The sequence below is a fragment of the Terrapene carolina genome, unplaced genomic scaffold (assembly GCF_002925995.2).
Source record: "Terrapene carolina triunguis isolate 2854851 unplaced genomic scaffold, T_m_triunguis-2.0 Scaffold1018, whole genome shotgun sequence".
Classification (NCBI taxonomy): domain Eukaryota; kingdom Metazoa; phylum Chordata; order Testudines; family Emydidae; genus Terrapene; species Terrapene triunguis.
In genome coordinates, this window is record NW_020665369.1 from 287007 (window position 1) to 302681 (window position 15675).

At 44.1% G+C, this 15675-nt stretch overlaps 1 protein-coding gene across 1 annotated transcript in view; it reads right to left on the minus strand.

Moving 5' to 3' along the window:
- Nucleotides 1-3474: 3474 nt before the first annotated feature.
- LOC112115910 (suppressor of cytokine signaling 1-like) overlaps nt 3475-15675 on the minus strand; it is a 31037-nt gene continuing 18836 nt past the window's right edge. Inside the window, exons 2-3 of the mRNA XM_026661344.1 lie at nt 12574-12698; nt 3475-9887 (exon numbers count right to left, since the gene is read on the minus strand). Of these exons, the coding sequence (XP_026517129.1) occupies nt 9309-9821 (513 nt within the window). The 5' untranslated portion in view covers nt 9822-9887; nt 12574-12698 and the 3' untranslated portion in view covers nt 3475-9308. The remainder of the gene's footprint in view (nt 9888-12573; nt 12699-15675) is intronic.

Genomic DNA, 15675 nt, shown 5'->3' on the forward strand with positions numbered 1-15675 from the left:
CGCCGCCCCCCTCCAGGTGCCGCCCCAAGCACCAGCTTGGGTGCCTGGTGCCTGGAGCCGGCCCTGGGTGTCAGGGCAGCAGGCTCTGGCTGCAGGGCTTCGGCCTCCAGCCCTGGGCACTGGCTGCCTGGCGGCAGGCCCCAGGGTCCAGCCCATTGGCTTCGGGCTTCATCCTCTGGCCCCGTCCTCCAGCTGCGGGACTTTGGGCTCTGAGTGCCCATCTCAGGAAGCAAGAGACAAGGGCTGGGAATGGAAGCCAGGTTTTCCAGAAGGCAGTGCCAAGCACTAATCACTAGGCAAGCAGATCAGGCTAGCAAAGGGGATTTGGGCTTTTAGTATCTTCTGGTGTCTAGGAGTAAAAAAGTATCAGAACACAGTGAACAAATATGTCTGAGCTTATCCAATCAAATGAGTCTCTTGAATTTAAATGGCTGCTATTGTTAGATATAAAATTCAGTAGTATTTGAAATAGCAAATAAGTGTTGTAGTGAGTGAGACAGAGTGCTTTTTCACACAGAGAAATAGCCTCACCAAGAACGGGTGCATGGAAGGATTGTTGTTCCTTACCAGGATTCAAACCCCTGCCACAATATTTTTATGCATACCAGACTCAATAAAACTTTGGTAAGACTTCACTTTCATTAACCCTTCTCCCCCAGCCTCACAGCCCCCTACTCAGATCCTCCTCCCATCTCATCTCATCCTTCTACAGCCCCACGAGAACCCTCCTGTCAGCTCATAGCTCTCTGGGGACATCCCTCTTCACCTCCGTCAGTATGTCCTTCATTATCTCTGCCCAGCTGTGGTTTATAAATTGTTTAAATCTTTTCTAGGTACAGATAACGATCACAATTACCCAGAATACAAAAACACAGTCAGCTCAAAGTGTGGTTAGGCTCTGCCCTACTTTCATTGACTTAAGATGAAAATGCTCTGTTTGAGGGGTGGGGGAGGGGGAAGAGACAGAGAAGAAACCCACTTCGAGAAATACAGCTGCATTTGTTCAAACCACATAGCCCTTTCCTGCTGTCCTGCTTTGGACCTTATGTGAATAGAACAAAATGCTTTTCAGATGTGAAACCTGAGACAGAGGCTCAGATTCAGCATAGCACTTAAGCACATACTTAAGTGCTTTTCTGAACAAGGATAGACTTACCTACTTTTCTGCATCAGGGTCAGAGAGAGTCCCAGATCCTAGAAGGTATTTAAGCACCTAACTTCCAAGGCCAGAATGATTATAGAACATAGCAGGTGCTGCAGATAAGGACTGAGATGCATTGGCAGAGTACCTCCCACGGTGCTTAATATATTAACCCATGTACCCAGTGATGTCTTTCATCATATTAAGTTAGTCAGTGGTCATGTCCAGAGAAATGGGGTAGGAAAGAGCCCTGGACTTTCCTTGCTGTGACAAAACCCCTCTATGGGAAGCCCGCCTTTAGTTATAGAGGTAGCACGTAGCCGTGTTTGTCCGAAAAACATCGAAGTAATTGTACATCTACACTGCAATGTCTGCATCCTTATAGCATGACACAGCAACAATTTGCAGTGATCAAAAAATCATTATAACTGAAATAAATGTGGGAGACCCTTTAACTTCCCTGCATGGAATAGGCTCACACGGAGTAGAATGGATCTGCATGTTTCAGCAGCAAGGATGCTACCCAGATATATATGACTCTAGACTTGAATGTGCAGTTGCTAAACTCCTCAATATTGTATTTTTTTCAGGACTTTCACCTCTGGAAACTGTAAGGGACAGCTGAGGTTTCACATCTCTGGGTCTATGACCTTGCCTAAGATAGGAAATATTTGCTGAATTCTCTCACCTTTTCAACCCCACCAGTGGTAGCAATGTGGGGGGAATACTAGCATACACAAGATAACAGCCACTTGCACTTAAAGCACAGTGTTGTGTGGCTCTCCTGTGAGCAGGGTTAGACAACACAGTAGTAAAACAGCAGCAGCAGCATTGTATTTACACTAGTGCTCCCACTGGTAGAGTTGAACTAGTGGTAGCAACAATAGTAAATTTCAGAGGAAAAGGTCTATTGTAGTGAAGACCAAGGAGAGACTAAGAGACTAGAGTGTGAAACATGATGCACTCATGGATTATATTTATTAACACCATTGACCTAGCTCATACAGCCTAGGAAGTGTGAATGACAGAATACCCAGAAAACACATTAGAAAATTCTGGTAAGAAGTTTTTCATGCTACTGGAAAAATGTTACAGAGAAAGAGAAGAAACAGTAATAATAATGCACTGCAGTTATACTTAGTGCATCTATAGCACCTCGCCTCAGGATTTTAAAGCACATTACTGCTATTATTAGCTTTGGCCCTAATGGATAACATATGAATGATTTGTCTGTGTGGCTTATTTTTAAATAAGGTAACTATATCAACATATAAGTCAGAGACTGCATTAATTTTTGGCATATTCCTGCAAGGTTCAGTGGTGGTGGGCAAACATCTGGGCTTCCTTACTTCCCCGTCTCCAGTTCATCCCTTCCTCATGCATGATCCCGAGCCTGCAGAGAGCTCCTCACAAGGTGTGGGGACAAAAGGGATGGTGCCCCTCCACGTCCCCCAGCGCACAGATCTATTATTTATTTTTGCTTGGGAGTCCAAGAATCCAGACACTTATGATATGACTGGATTTAGGTACAGATCTAAGCAGAGATGGGACATACCCCTAGTACTAAGCTATAGTATGGTTCACAGTCTGCTGTCAAAACAGCTACCACCTTTCTAGGTGGATACATTCTTTGATCTAAATGTAGAAGTAAAAAGTAAACCATCTTGTTCATTTAGAAATAATTTTGTGCATCATCAAATTTGTTGGGAAGCCTTCTGCCTTGAGGATCTGCAGCTGAAGGAACTTTAAAGAGATTGACTTGTACAGACAGGTTCATATGCTGCACTTACTGTAAAGAAGTAACCAGCATAGCTGCATAGAAAGTAAAAGCAGAAAATGAAGTTAATTCAAGAACACCTTAGCCCTATCCCCAACTGCTAGATAAGCTCTAGCAGACGAATTCAGCACTAATCATTTCAGAGGTATAAAACAGGACTCAAAGAAAGAGATGAGGGATCTGGTGTGGGTGGATTTACACAACATGTAATGACAGAGAGAAGGAATGCATAAAGCTCTTTGGGATCCTTCTGGATGAAACAGGAACCATTTTAGATGTATTTCTCATCTGAGAGTGTTAGGTTGGCTTGTTCCTGCTATGGGTCCCAATTCAGCAAAATACTTAAATACATGGGGAGTTTTATTAAAGTCAATGGCGTCACTGATTTGAGTGGAACTCCTTGTATGCTTATGTACCTTACTGAATCAGGGCCATAATGAGATGGATTCAATTCTAACTTATTCTCGTGAATTTTAAGAGACAAATGCAAACACTGTGGGTTTTTTTATGAAAGAGGATTTTTATTAATTTTAAAAATATACAAAATATAGTTTATACAAACTGAACTGTTTTCAGCCCAGAGTTCATAACATCACATTCATTAGCTTACATCATAGGAAAGTGTCCTTTCAGATTTAATCCATACAAGAGATAGAGAGAGTGGTCTTATCTTTTAAGTGAATTGGTGCAGGAGTCTTCTCTATGCCCAACCAGGTATAGCTCAACCAGTAGCTGTTCTAACCCCTCCCCCATCCCGCACACTGTACTCCTGCATCACCATGCCTCAGCATTGATGTTAAGGGCCACCTCTAGGGAAGCTAAGTTTCAGTGGCCCATTCAATCCTTGGCCTCTCTACTGGACTATCAGGAGTGGGGTCGTTAACTGCCATCTGTGATTATGAGTTGCCTGATGTGTACATAGGCTGGGGAAAAAATTCTGTTCACTTGGCCACAGGCAGATAAGATTTCAAAAGCTGGTAGAAAATGGGGTTGTCCAGTTTCCAAGTTGTGGACTTGTTCCCTTGAGTAAGTTATGCTGAAATACTGGTCCTGCTGTGATTGGCTAAAGGCTTTTCTCTGTATTGCACTTGTTCTGTTTTGGATATTATGCCCAGGTTTCCCACTTCTATTCTCTAGTTTTTAGAGCCTACATTTTCCTTGGGAAAGACACATCCCAATGGACTTCGGAGCCTAAGTCACTTGGGCATTTCTGAAAATGTTACCATGTCCATGTTTTGCTCCTGGTCCTCTCCCACCCTTAAAGCCAGAAGAGAATAGCCTGAGGGGATTGGAAAGCATCTACATGAGACCTATTCATGTATAAATCCATCAATTCCACAAGTGCAATTTGTTATTCATAACAGTGCGAGTGTGGTCTTGTTTTGATTAAATGTATGATGGAAAACCCACTTTCTACCACCACTGTCTTATTGTGAAGTGGGCCTGATCCAAAGATCATTGAAATCAGTGATAGTCCTTCCATTGATTTCAATGAGATCTGGATCAAGCCAAAATCTAAAGTATTGCCACCAAGAACAATATCCTGAAAAGCAGGCAGTTAAAAGCTTTGTTAAAACATGCATGTGCTGTCATTTATTCTGGATCTCATGCATTAGTGCATGTTGAGAGCAAACCACTAACAAGGCATTCTCCTTCTCCTCCACACTTTTGTAAAGCCGTCTAGCTTTACTGTGGCTGACATGAATTAGGACCATTCTTCTCCCCTCTGACTGCCACAGATCAAAGCTGCTGCTCCTCAAGTTACTCAGCCTGCCACCAGCCTCCCTTGTTGTCCTGGTCTAACAGATAGGAAGCTTGACTCTGTCTGTCCCAGGCAATATGATTTTTCCCCAGCCTATGTCCATGCTTGTCTACTAGGAACTAGACCGAAACCCCCACATCTCAGTTCAGAAAAGCAGATGGTGACAACTTTTGGTCACTACGGACCTGGAGCTGGAATCAATTCAGTGACAGAGGTAAAGGGCTAGGAGTCACATCTGCAATTCTTTTGTGCCATCCAGTTCCTTCCCATCTGAACAAATTCAAGGGAAGTCACATTTGGAACTAAACTATTTAGCTTGAATCAAAATTAGATTTTTCTGACAATAGTGCTACTAGGTGTAGTGGCCCAAAAGCTCAGACAACTCTCCAGAAAGGAATCGTGAGTCAGAATGGCTCTCTCAGCTCCCTTTTTTGTCTTTCTTTAGGACACCTATTCTCTCCTTTCCACATCCTCCCTAATCTGTCCCCTTTTCCTGTAAGGCAATTACATGATACAACCAGAAGATTCCATCAGTCTACATATACAAATATACAACACTAATGGGGTTATACATCCAAGGAATTGGTATATCTGGTGTAAACTAAACTAAACTGAAGAAGTCAGTACAGTCTAGTACCTGAGTTTATCCTGGTAAATTATCAATTCTAGCAAATTACAAGGCAATACTGATGCAAACATACAGTTTTGGTAACATCATCAGAGGTCAAATCTGAGACATTATTGCATGTATAGGGAAAATTATATTTGGAATTCTGATAAAGTAGGGGGGCCATTCAGGAATCCAAACATTCATCATGCCCTAATGCTATGCAATATATGAGATGTGGGGGTTTGTGCACACTCCATGTTTCTAGGTGGAGTTTGATCTGGTGAGGCAGGTTCATAATGAACACAGACCCTTTTCTCAGAGGTAGTGATAACATAAAAGCCATTGGCTGGGGGCCCCCTGCGGCACATGTGCACACTGAGAAGCAACTAACAAATTTCAGCCAAGGACTCTGGGAAAAATACAACATGACTGGTTAAGACACAAGAGCATTATGAAGAGAGCTGGTGAGAGTCAGGTTAGTAATCCCATCTGTTAGGAACTTCCAGTTTCTTATGCTGCACTTGTTGCTTGTTGGGATTAAAACTCGAGCACTTTAAGGCTTGATATACAGAACCTCTTATGAGTCCAATCAACTTTTAACTTTTACCATTAGCAAGAATACATTAAAAATCCATATGTGCGCTTGTATAATTTCCTCAGCAAACCGAGGTGTGCCAGTCAGAGACCTGAACCAACCTCGTTTTCCTATTCCCTGAACAGGGTTTTGAGGGCAGTAGATAACGAGAATACTATAAAGAAATTACAGACCTGCAGACATCCAAAGAGGCACTAGGGTACATGTCAGGAGATGTTTTCTCCTTCTTGGGGTGGGGATGGACAAATCTACATTCAAGGTGTCTTACAGAAATATCTCCCACTGAGTGTCAGCAGCAAAATCCTTCTTAACAGAACATATTTTACAGAGAGAGAGACACACATTTAAACACTCCCACAAGCAAACAATTATGGTTTTACTTACTTAGTCCATATTTTTCCAGACGTTTTAAAAAGTTTTTCCATAGTCCTGGGTAGGTGGGGGGGAGGGAAAGCACCATCTCCAAAACCCTTTACATCCAAATTGCCACAATACTTTTCCACACCATAGTTCTCCCAAAATTGGTTTCTTCGTCCCACCCTGTGTTCTGAGAGACCTTTGTCTTTGTATTAATTGGGACAAATGTGCATATCATCCTTGTTTTAGAAATTAATAAAACAATACTTAGCACTTATATATTAGTTGTCAATCATAGAGCTCAAACCAATTTCCTATGGGGTGTGCACTAATTAAGCTATTTATAATAGAGGGTGTTAAGCATGTGCTGTGTGGTTTACTTATAAAGCACGAACATTAAAACTAACTAAAAGATCCCCCTATTAGGAGCTAGAGTATTTTATTTATCCTTAATGTAATTTTCAAATAGAGCAATCGTGACCATTAACAATGGAATGATTCAAGAGCTGTTAGCTATACAACCCAAGGTGCTTATTTTTAGGCCAAATAATCAGATAAGAACAGTTCACAGCTGGGTCAAAGCAATGGAATGAGATGGCTCTTCCCTCTGTGTTACACAACCATCGTAAAACAGAGCCATTCCTGAGCACAGCTGTGAACTTTGAAGAAATAAGTCAGTTCCTTTTGCTAGTGCATGGAGTAAATAGAGGAAGGTAGCGAGCATACTTCAGGTGTTGCATTTGCAGTGGGGCAAAGGAGGGGGAGTGAAATGCCACGTAGGTAGAGAGGACTATGTCCCACCTGTCTTCCAGAGATGGGAAGAGTAAGGGAATGCACAGCACAGGGCAGAGCAGGCAGGTGGCATTCATGGTTGAGGAAGGAGCTCAGAGGCAGTGGTTCTGCAGCAATGCACAGAAATAAAGAGTGTCTGAGGCTTCGCCTACAGGCTGGGGACACTGATGAAGTTCAAAATAGCACAAGTATCAGAGGGGTAGCCGTGTTAGTCTGGATCTGTAAAAAGCAGCAGAGAGTCCTGTGGCACCTTGCTGTCACTGACTGCCTCCTGTTGACCCACCTGCCTCTCCATCTACTTTGCCGTCAGTCCCACCTAGGCGGTATGACGGAGAACTTTGGTTGTGCTGTTGAGGAGCTTGTCATGCCAATTTCATTGAATAAGTTTCTTTAAAAAAAATCCTTGTAGGGCCTGGGGCAAGGCCTATTTCTTCTTTTCACTTCGAAGTGGGCAGCAGCCCAGGACTCTCGCCATTTAGAGCTAGTGCCAGAAAAAAAAATGGCAAGCTATTAATCAGAGGAACACCTTGCCTCTCCGCTGCCTGAGACATTAAAAAGAAAAGAGATGTGCCTCAAAAGGTACCAAGAACATACAGTCTACTTGTCTGCACAGACTTGGTTATTGAACTTTGTACCCGTGCTGATGAGGCAATTTAAGTTGGTTTCTCTTTTAAAAGGAAACTGTTCCGATACAAGTTATGGACCAAATTTTCAAACATTTGCTCTGAAGTTACACACTCACAATGCCATCTGTGCACAGAAGCATCTGTTTTCATAGGTACATTTTTAGGGACACTGCTTAAATGCTGATGTCACTCAGATGAACCCAATCTTTATAGGACCTTGTTTTCATAATTCTGTCTAATCCCCATGTCCATTCCCACCCTCACCAGCTGTGACATCTATAATGTGTATTCTTTGCATCAGGGCCTTGTAGAACTAGCTGTTCTTTGAGGCACCTAGCATACTATTCAATGCCATACAAATACAATATTTAAAATCTAGACCTTATATATTGAGACAGTGTCCTCCTTGTGGTACCTATATTTTTAGATTAATACACTGAAAAAAAACAAAGAAGTGAAATTTACTGTTCCTAACTAATCCTTTTTTCGTTTTTCACTTCACTCAGCATGGCCAGTGAACCTTTGATTTTCATGTACTGGCCCAAAGCTAGTTTGTTTGGTTTTCCAGCACTGCAGGAGAATTATTACTTTTTTTGAAAGCTCCTTTCAAAGACATTTTGAAAACATTTTTATTAGTAGTAACTTTTATAATGCACTTCTCCGTCCCTTTTAGACAAAAACCTAACTTTTTAGGGTGTTCCTTTAGTGATGATCTGCAGGGGGCAGCAGCATACTGCCAGATGACCGTACATGATGGTGCTTTAGACACATCCGCTGATACAATCAATAGCAGAATGGACTCTCCAAACCAAGACTTGGTTGGCTGAATTATAATATTATCCCACTACAGTAAAGCCCAGCTGCCCATAAAAAATGAAGCTATGCAGTCCAGCTTCCAATACAAGCAATGCAGAAGCTGGTGGAACTGTATTATTACACATGCCTGCAACTGTTTCCTACAGTGCAAATATTAGACAGTCATTTCTTGTATTTCTGAAGTGGCATGTTATGTATTTCCATGGTGCAGGGAAGTGAAGGCTGCTGGTTGTGAAATCTTTCTCTCTCTCAACACACACACACACACACACACACGTTGCTTTGGTATCAGTGTACAATTCCTGATAACATTGAATCGGAGCTTGTCAAAGTCTTGGAAATTCAACTGGACCTTTCCACGAGGAGAGATTTTTCAGCAAGAAATAGCTTAGGCACTTTGGAATACAGGGAGAACAGGGGTGTGCTGGGAGGACAGGCAATGCCCATGTTTCTGAAGCTTATGCATCACAACTGGAATAAAAAGTGCTGGATTGGGGCAGTTCTACTCTGCCACAGGGAGAAGCTACACACCTTTACCTCAGGAGGACATGGCTCCCATAGTCAGCAGGTTTAAGCTATCCCCCACCCCTACCCCAAGGAAAAGTACAATCCAACGGCAGTGGCACATTCAGTTAGCGTGTCACACTCGCTCAGTTTTGCCTGCCACATGTATGCAGCTGTCTCCCTCTCTGTATAGGCAGTGGATTCCAGGTGATATTATGCCTTGTTCCTTTCCACACTGAAAAGTAACTGCCCCTCCCATGTACCTCTTCCAATCTCTGACCTTCCTCCCTTGTCCCATTGTAAGCTCCCAGGCTTTGACGCAAAGTTCCTACAACTTGGGCACAACCCTGTGGTTCCTGCAGAGGGGTTCAGAGAACACCAGGGGGGTTCCCCCCATTTCATCACAGTGGATGGGGTTGGCCTGGGTTCCTGCTACCACCATCTCCAGCAGCCTAACTACGCAGTCCGAGAACCAGTCCTTCAGCCAGAAGTAGCCCTCCCGGAAGGAGATCCGGAGGCTGACTGGGCCCGCTGGCATCCGAACACTCACACTGAAGAGGCAGTTCCCCTGAGAGCTGTCCCGCACCAGATAGGTTCCCACCGGCTCCTGCTGTAGCTTGGCATGTGCTTCACTCACAGATAAGGGACCCCAGTAGAAGCCACTGGCCTGCAGGATATTGAGCGATCGCTCCACTACCTCCCACTCACAGCTGCGGAAGGCCCGGTAATGAGTGGGTAAACTGGATGGAGCTGGAGTGTGGGGAGTTCTCCGATGCTGCCTTTGTGGAAGAGAAAGGTTCTTGTGTGCGTTCAGTAGATCATCCGGCCTCCCTCTGATCATCTCTCAAAGGGCCCATGGATCCCAGAAAGATGTGATCTTTAATACACTTTCTTCTTTGCATCCAGCCTGAGGAAGAGAATGAAAGTGAGGCAGGCAGATAGGAGTTTTAGTGTCTTTCTAATTGGATAAACGAAGTTTCACACAAAGAAAGCTGGGAAGCAAGGACACTACCGGGAGGAAAATGTACACAGAATTTATACAGGTGCACAAATCAGTGATAAAAAAATTGTTTAGTAACTCATATTCTCTCCACTCTGGCTCTCACCTCAGCCAATGCAGGATTATTTCTTATAACAGTCTGCTTATTCTAGTCTTAAATTACTCCAGCAAAGGAGCTTTCACCACATCCTTCGGCAGACTATCTTAATCTAATAAAGCACAGTGCTGGGAATTTCCCAACACATTCCCACAAGTTAGAGAATAACCATAGGCCTGAAGATGGGATCTTTCCTTGCCAGGAAATCATCTTGTTCATTATCATTTAATGGCTGATCAAAGGATTTCTCATATCTGCCTCCACTCTCTTCTTCAAGGACAAATATGGCTATGAAGAAACAGGAGCTGGGAAAGACTGATTCCCACCAATATCCACAAGCCCCTGTAATCAGTGATTCAATTATAGAATTGCTCTCCTCAATGCGACAGAAGAAGGTGAAGCTCTCTGCCCCAGTCCCCAACAATATCTCCCATATCTGATGATCTGTTTAACCCTGAGCATGTGGGTCAGAATCACCATGAGTTAGATTTTAATCCTATTTATACAGCTAGGTACTGTTGAAGTCCAAGTAGTGATCCTCTCCCTAACCTCAGCCTCTTACCATTGAGAGTCTCCTGTATCACAGCCTCCTGGATGTTTCTCCCCTGTGCTCCATGAATCCTGTTGAATAATTCCAGACCATATGCTTCTTCCCTAACAAGTTATATCCTGACAATCTATTGCTAATTGTCTGCTTGTTACGCCTTCTGCCTCTGTTCACATGCTGGAATAAGAATACTCCTCTTTCTCACTGTCATGGTCTCTTTCTCTGTTTCTGTGTTCCTACCAGGTTCCCTATATTTAGCAGTGTTGATTCCTGCACCCGGACCCGCTGCTGCAGACATCAATCCAAAGTTATTACAATTATATATATATAATTATATATATACACACACACATACACATATATAAACATAAAAACCACAGCCCGAGCCAGAGACTTCTTCTGTATGAGAAGTCTGAGCTGTTACATACCACTTCCCCAGGCGTACGAGTCAGTAACTCACCGCCAAAACCTTGCCCTCAATCCTCTGACGTGCTCCATTAACCCAGTCACTCTCTCTTTTTCTGACAGAAAATGAGGGGGAGAAGGCAAGCATGTGACCAGACTGAACTGCCCCCAAGCAGCCTATAGACTGGGCAAGAGACATGCTTCAGTTTCCTCTCACTTCACCTTGGGAAACTTCATAGCTTATCTCAGGCATACCACAGTACTGCAGCAACACAAACCAATGTCCACGTTCCTTCAGTCAAAAGACAGGGATTTTCCATTCCCTCAGACTGGTCAGACAAGCCAAACCCCAACAGAACCCCTGTGAAGCCTGCTACAGCAGTCACTGTTCTAAAGCTCAGCTAATCACATCACTCAATTTGCTGATTATTTTGAAGCCTCCTTTAATTTATTTAGTTTGGTACTTGTACCAGATTGACTGCTCTGTAGCCTGAAGTCCTCCAGTGGGGGGAAAGGTATAACACAGGCAGCGGGAGCCAAGCTTCTTTCACATGGCCCTGCTAACAGGTCTTACCCCTTACCTAAGAGTGGGCTTTGGAGGAGGGTACAGGAGTTCAGTCTCCATCATCCATTGTCCTTCTGCTGAATCTACCAACAAAGGACTACGGCCAGTTGTCATGGTGGTTTTAGAGATGTGGACACTGGCCCACTAAGGCCCCATCTTTGCTAGCCTTTTCCCCACTAATGTTTCTCACTGTGGTTAACAATGACACAGCAGCACCACCAGTGGCACTAACAAAGGGAACTTTTCTAGACATAGAACTGTGACTATACCATCTGATCTCTCATTGGGAAACTTTTACAGTGGCAGAAAGCTTCACTTTCTAGTCCTGAAAGCTTGTGAGATACAGAACCTTTAACCCATCACTGGTACAGGACTGAATATTATCTATCCTGCACCTCAGCTGTGTGTCACTTTGGGAAGGAAATTCCACTTTCATTGGTGGGGGAGAGGGAGGATAAGGAGAAGTCAGCCACTGGCAGGTTGATTTTTATTTATTTATTTATTTATTAAATAAAGCCAGCTGTTGGAAGCTGCTCCGGAGATTTGGAATGTCAGAATAAATCCCAGGGGAGATTGATCAGTGGGCAGAAAGCAAATATACAGTTGAAATTGCATTATAAACGCAATTTATCACAGAACTCACCACCACAGATGAGACAAAGTAAATACACACACACAGTTAAATGGATATACCCAGTCTGTAAATTGCTTTGAGATCAAAGGTACTATAGAAATGTATTACTACCACAATTTGCTTCCCAGGATGTAGCTACAGCACTGAGTTGAGGAGGCAGGGCCAAAACCTCACTTCTTTCAATTGTGCCCAAATCAAGACCTCCAAATAGCAGTTTAGCCAAGTCAGCTCAGCTATGACATGTGACCTCAAGGGTATAGGTTGTAAAGCAAAGAAAATTGCAGCTTCAGGCATACAGATCTGATTTTTCTGCACCTTTACATCCAAACTCCCCAAAAGGCTTACCTCTTTTAATTTGCCATCCATCGGGATAAGCTTTTGGACATAAGGCCCAGGAATATCCATTTCCAAGAGTTCCAGCACAGTACTTCCTAACTTTTGCAAAGCCTCAAGCAAGAATAGCTTCTCACCTTGAAAAGTAAGAGAGACGTCAGTCAAACTGGTGAGCAAGTCCATTAGTGAAATACAGTGGGCCCCAAGATTGCCCATCTTGATCTATATCAGCCCAGACTCTGCAGTACATTTCAGATGGTGTGTGAAGGAATGTACCCGTGTCCACACCTTACACACGATTGTAATAATCTTTGTACAAAGTATACCTTGTGAGATATCATTTAAAAATTCAATTTTCTGATAAATAACATCATGGCAAAATGCACGTAGCAGTGTTATATGTGAAGTTATAAACATAAGCTGAGATCATTACTTAGGCCTGGTCTACACTGGTCTACATGAATAACGTAGCTGAAGTCGACGTACTTAGATCGACTTACCGTGGTGTCTTCATCGCGGTGAGCCGACTGCTGCTGCTCCCCCGTCGACTCTGCCTGCGCCTCTCGCCGAGCTGGAGTACAGAAGTCGACGGCAGAGCTCTCGGGGGTCAATTTATCGCGTCTAGACTAGACGCGATAAATTGATCCCTGCTGGATCAATCACTGCCCGCTGATCCGGCAGGTAGTGTAGACATACCCTAAGACTATGACTACACTAGCACTTTTGTCAGTATAACTTATGTCACTCAGGGGTGTGAAAAAAAAAACACCCCTCTCAGCGACATAAATTACACCTACAGAAGCTCCAGTGCGGACATCGCTATGCGGCAGGAGACGCTCTCTTGACAACATAGCTACTGCCGCTTGTTGGGGGTGGTTTAATTATGTCAACGGGAGAGCTCTCTCCCACTGGCATAGAGCGGCTAGACAGGAGAGCTTACAGCAGTGCAGCTGCCTCGGTACAGCTGTGCTGCTGTAAGGTCTCTGGTGTAGACATAGCCTAAAAGTATGTTTTCCAGAGAAGACTTGGGGATGGCCAAACCAGTTCCTCAGAGGCAAAGGGCAAGCTGATGCCTCAGCCAGGTGTGAACAAGGCTGACGGACCATTACCTGTGAAGTGGCCATTCTTTGGGCTTGGGTACACTTGCGAGTTACTGCGCAATAAAGAAGCCCCGGGCGCCCTAGCTTACTACCTGTCCACACTGGCAAGGCACGTAGAGCGCTCTGACTCTGCAGCTACAGCGCTGCTGGTACTCTACCTCGGCAAGTGGAATAATGTTTGCTGCACCCCCGCTGGAGCGCCGCGGCGCCAGTGTGGACGAGGTGTTGCATTACTGTGCTCTGATCAGCCTCCGGAAACGTTCCATAATCCCCTTAAGTCAAGTGGCCACTCTTGCCATTGTTTTGTAATCACTGCAGGAATGCGGATATGCCCTTTGAAAGCTCCATTCTGAGACAAAGCAACCATTACTGTGGAATGCTGTGTGAGAGAGAGAGAGGCGGAGGGGAGAGGGGGGTCTGTTGCTGTCTGAACTTACAAGACAGCATGCTGACATGCTCTCAGCCCCCCCCCCCCCAAACCCACTCTCTTTCCCCCCACATACACACAACACACTCCCTGTCACACTCCACCCCACCCCCCATTTGAAAAGCACATTGCAGCCACTTGCATGCTGGGATAGCTACCACAATGCACTGCTCTCTGTGGCTGTTGCAAGAGCTGCTAATGTGGCCACGCCAGTGCGCTAGCAGCTGTCAGTGTGGACAGATTGTAGCGCTTTCCCTACTGCACTCTACGAAGGCTGGTTTAACTCAAAGCGCTCTACATCTGCAAGTGTAGCCATGCCCTTTGGCAGGAAAAAAGGGTGCAGGGGCAAAAATATCTACATCTTGGCAAAGAAACAATATGAAGTTCCCTTCCACACAGACTGCCTGTCACCTTGCTCCCAGCTGGAAATGCTTTGAATTTAACATAATTTGTTAAGTTAGGCACCGGCTGCATTTTATCTTTATTTTTCTTGCAACCATTTCTGACTTTTATGCCCTATTGCTTGTACTCACTTAAAATCTCTTCGTAGTTAATTAACTTGTTTTACTGTTTTATCTAATCCAGTGTGTTTGAATTGAAGTGTCTGGGAAACTCCATTTGGGGTAGCAAGCTATGTGTATATTATTTCTATTAAAGGAATAACTGTCTTTATATAATTTGTATTGTCCAGAAGAAGGCTAGACAGTACAGGACATACATTTCCAGGAGGATGTCTAGGACCCGGGGGGGTTGGGGTGGGGTCACCTTGCATAACCAAGGCTGGCAAGAGCCCAGATGTGGCTGGCTGCAGCACACACAGACACAGCTGGGAGTGACTTGCCTGCTTGAGAGTGTTTGTGAGCAGTCCAAACTGGAGGCAACAGCAGCAAGGCACTGTAAAGGGCACCCCAGGTTAGAAGGCAGGGGTGACACAACTACTCATTAGTCTGGATTGTACCCTAGGTATGTCACTTGGCGACAGTCAAATGATAGTTTTATTACCACTGCCTTCAATGCTCTGGCCTGACTAGCAACCCAGTGTACATGGTGGATACCTCCAAAATAGCTCTCAGTCGCCTCAGAGGCATCAGGAAGAGCTTTGAAATTGTCATTGTCTTTTGGAATTTAAATAGTGAAAACTGAAAGTGTCTTCAAAACTAATTTTAAAAATTGTTCAGGATCTCAAAGATTATGCTTCCCGCAACAACAAGCTCAAGGTGGTGGTTGATACAGTGTCTAACATGAGAAGCATCTTGTCTACATTTGTTCTGTGCGTCATTTGAACAGCCCATATTCACTATTGAACCATCTGAATGCAGCCCCAATCAATTTTGATTTGAGCTCTTCTGCCTTGATTCCAACAACCTCTAGAGTGGTCTTTTATTCCTTCTGCTGGCCCAGTTACCAAGGCTGCTATGTCAGCAAAGAAAGCACACGTCCCAAAAATACAATGTACGATGACTTGTTCAGCTACAGACCTGTTAGTGGATTCATCAATAGGCAGAAAAATAAACCTAGCTTTCTATACATATTTCGGGGGTGTGACGGGTTGGATCACAGAAACCCCCTTGGGAGCTGCCACCCGAT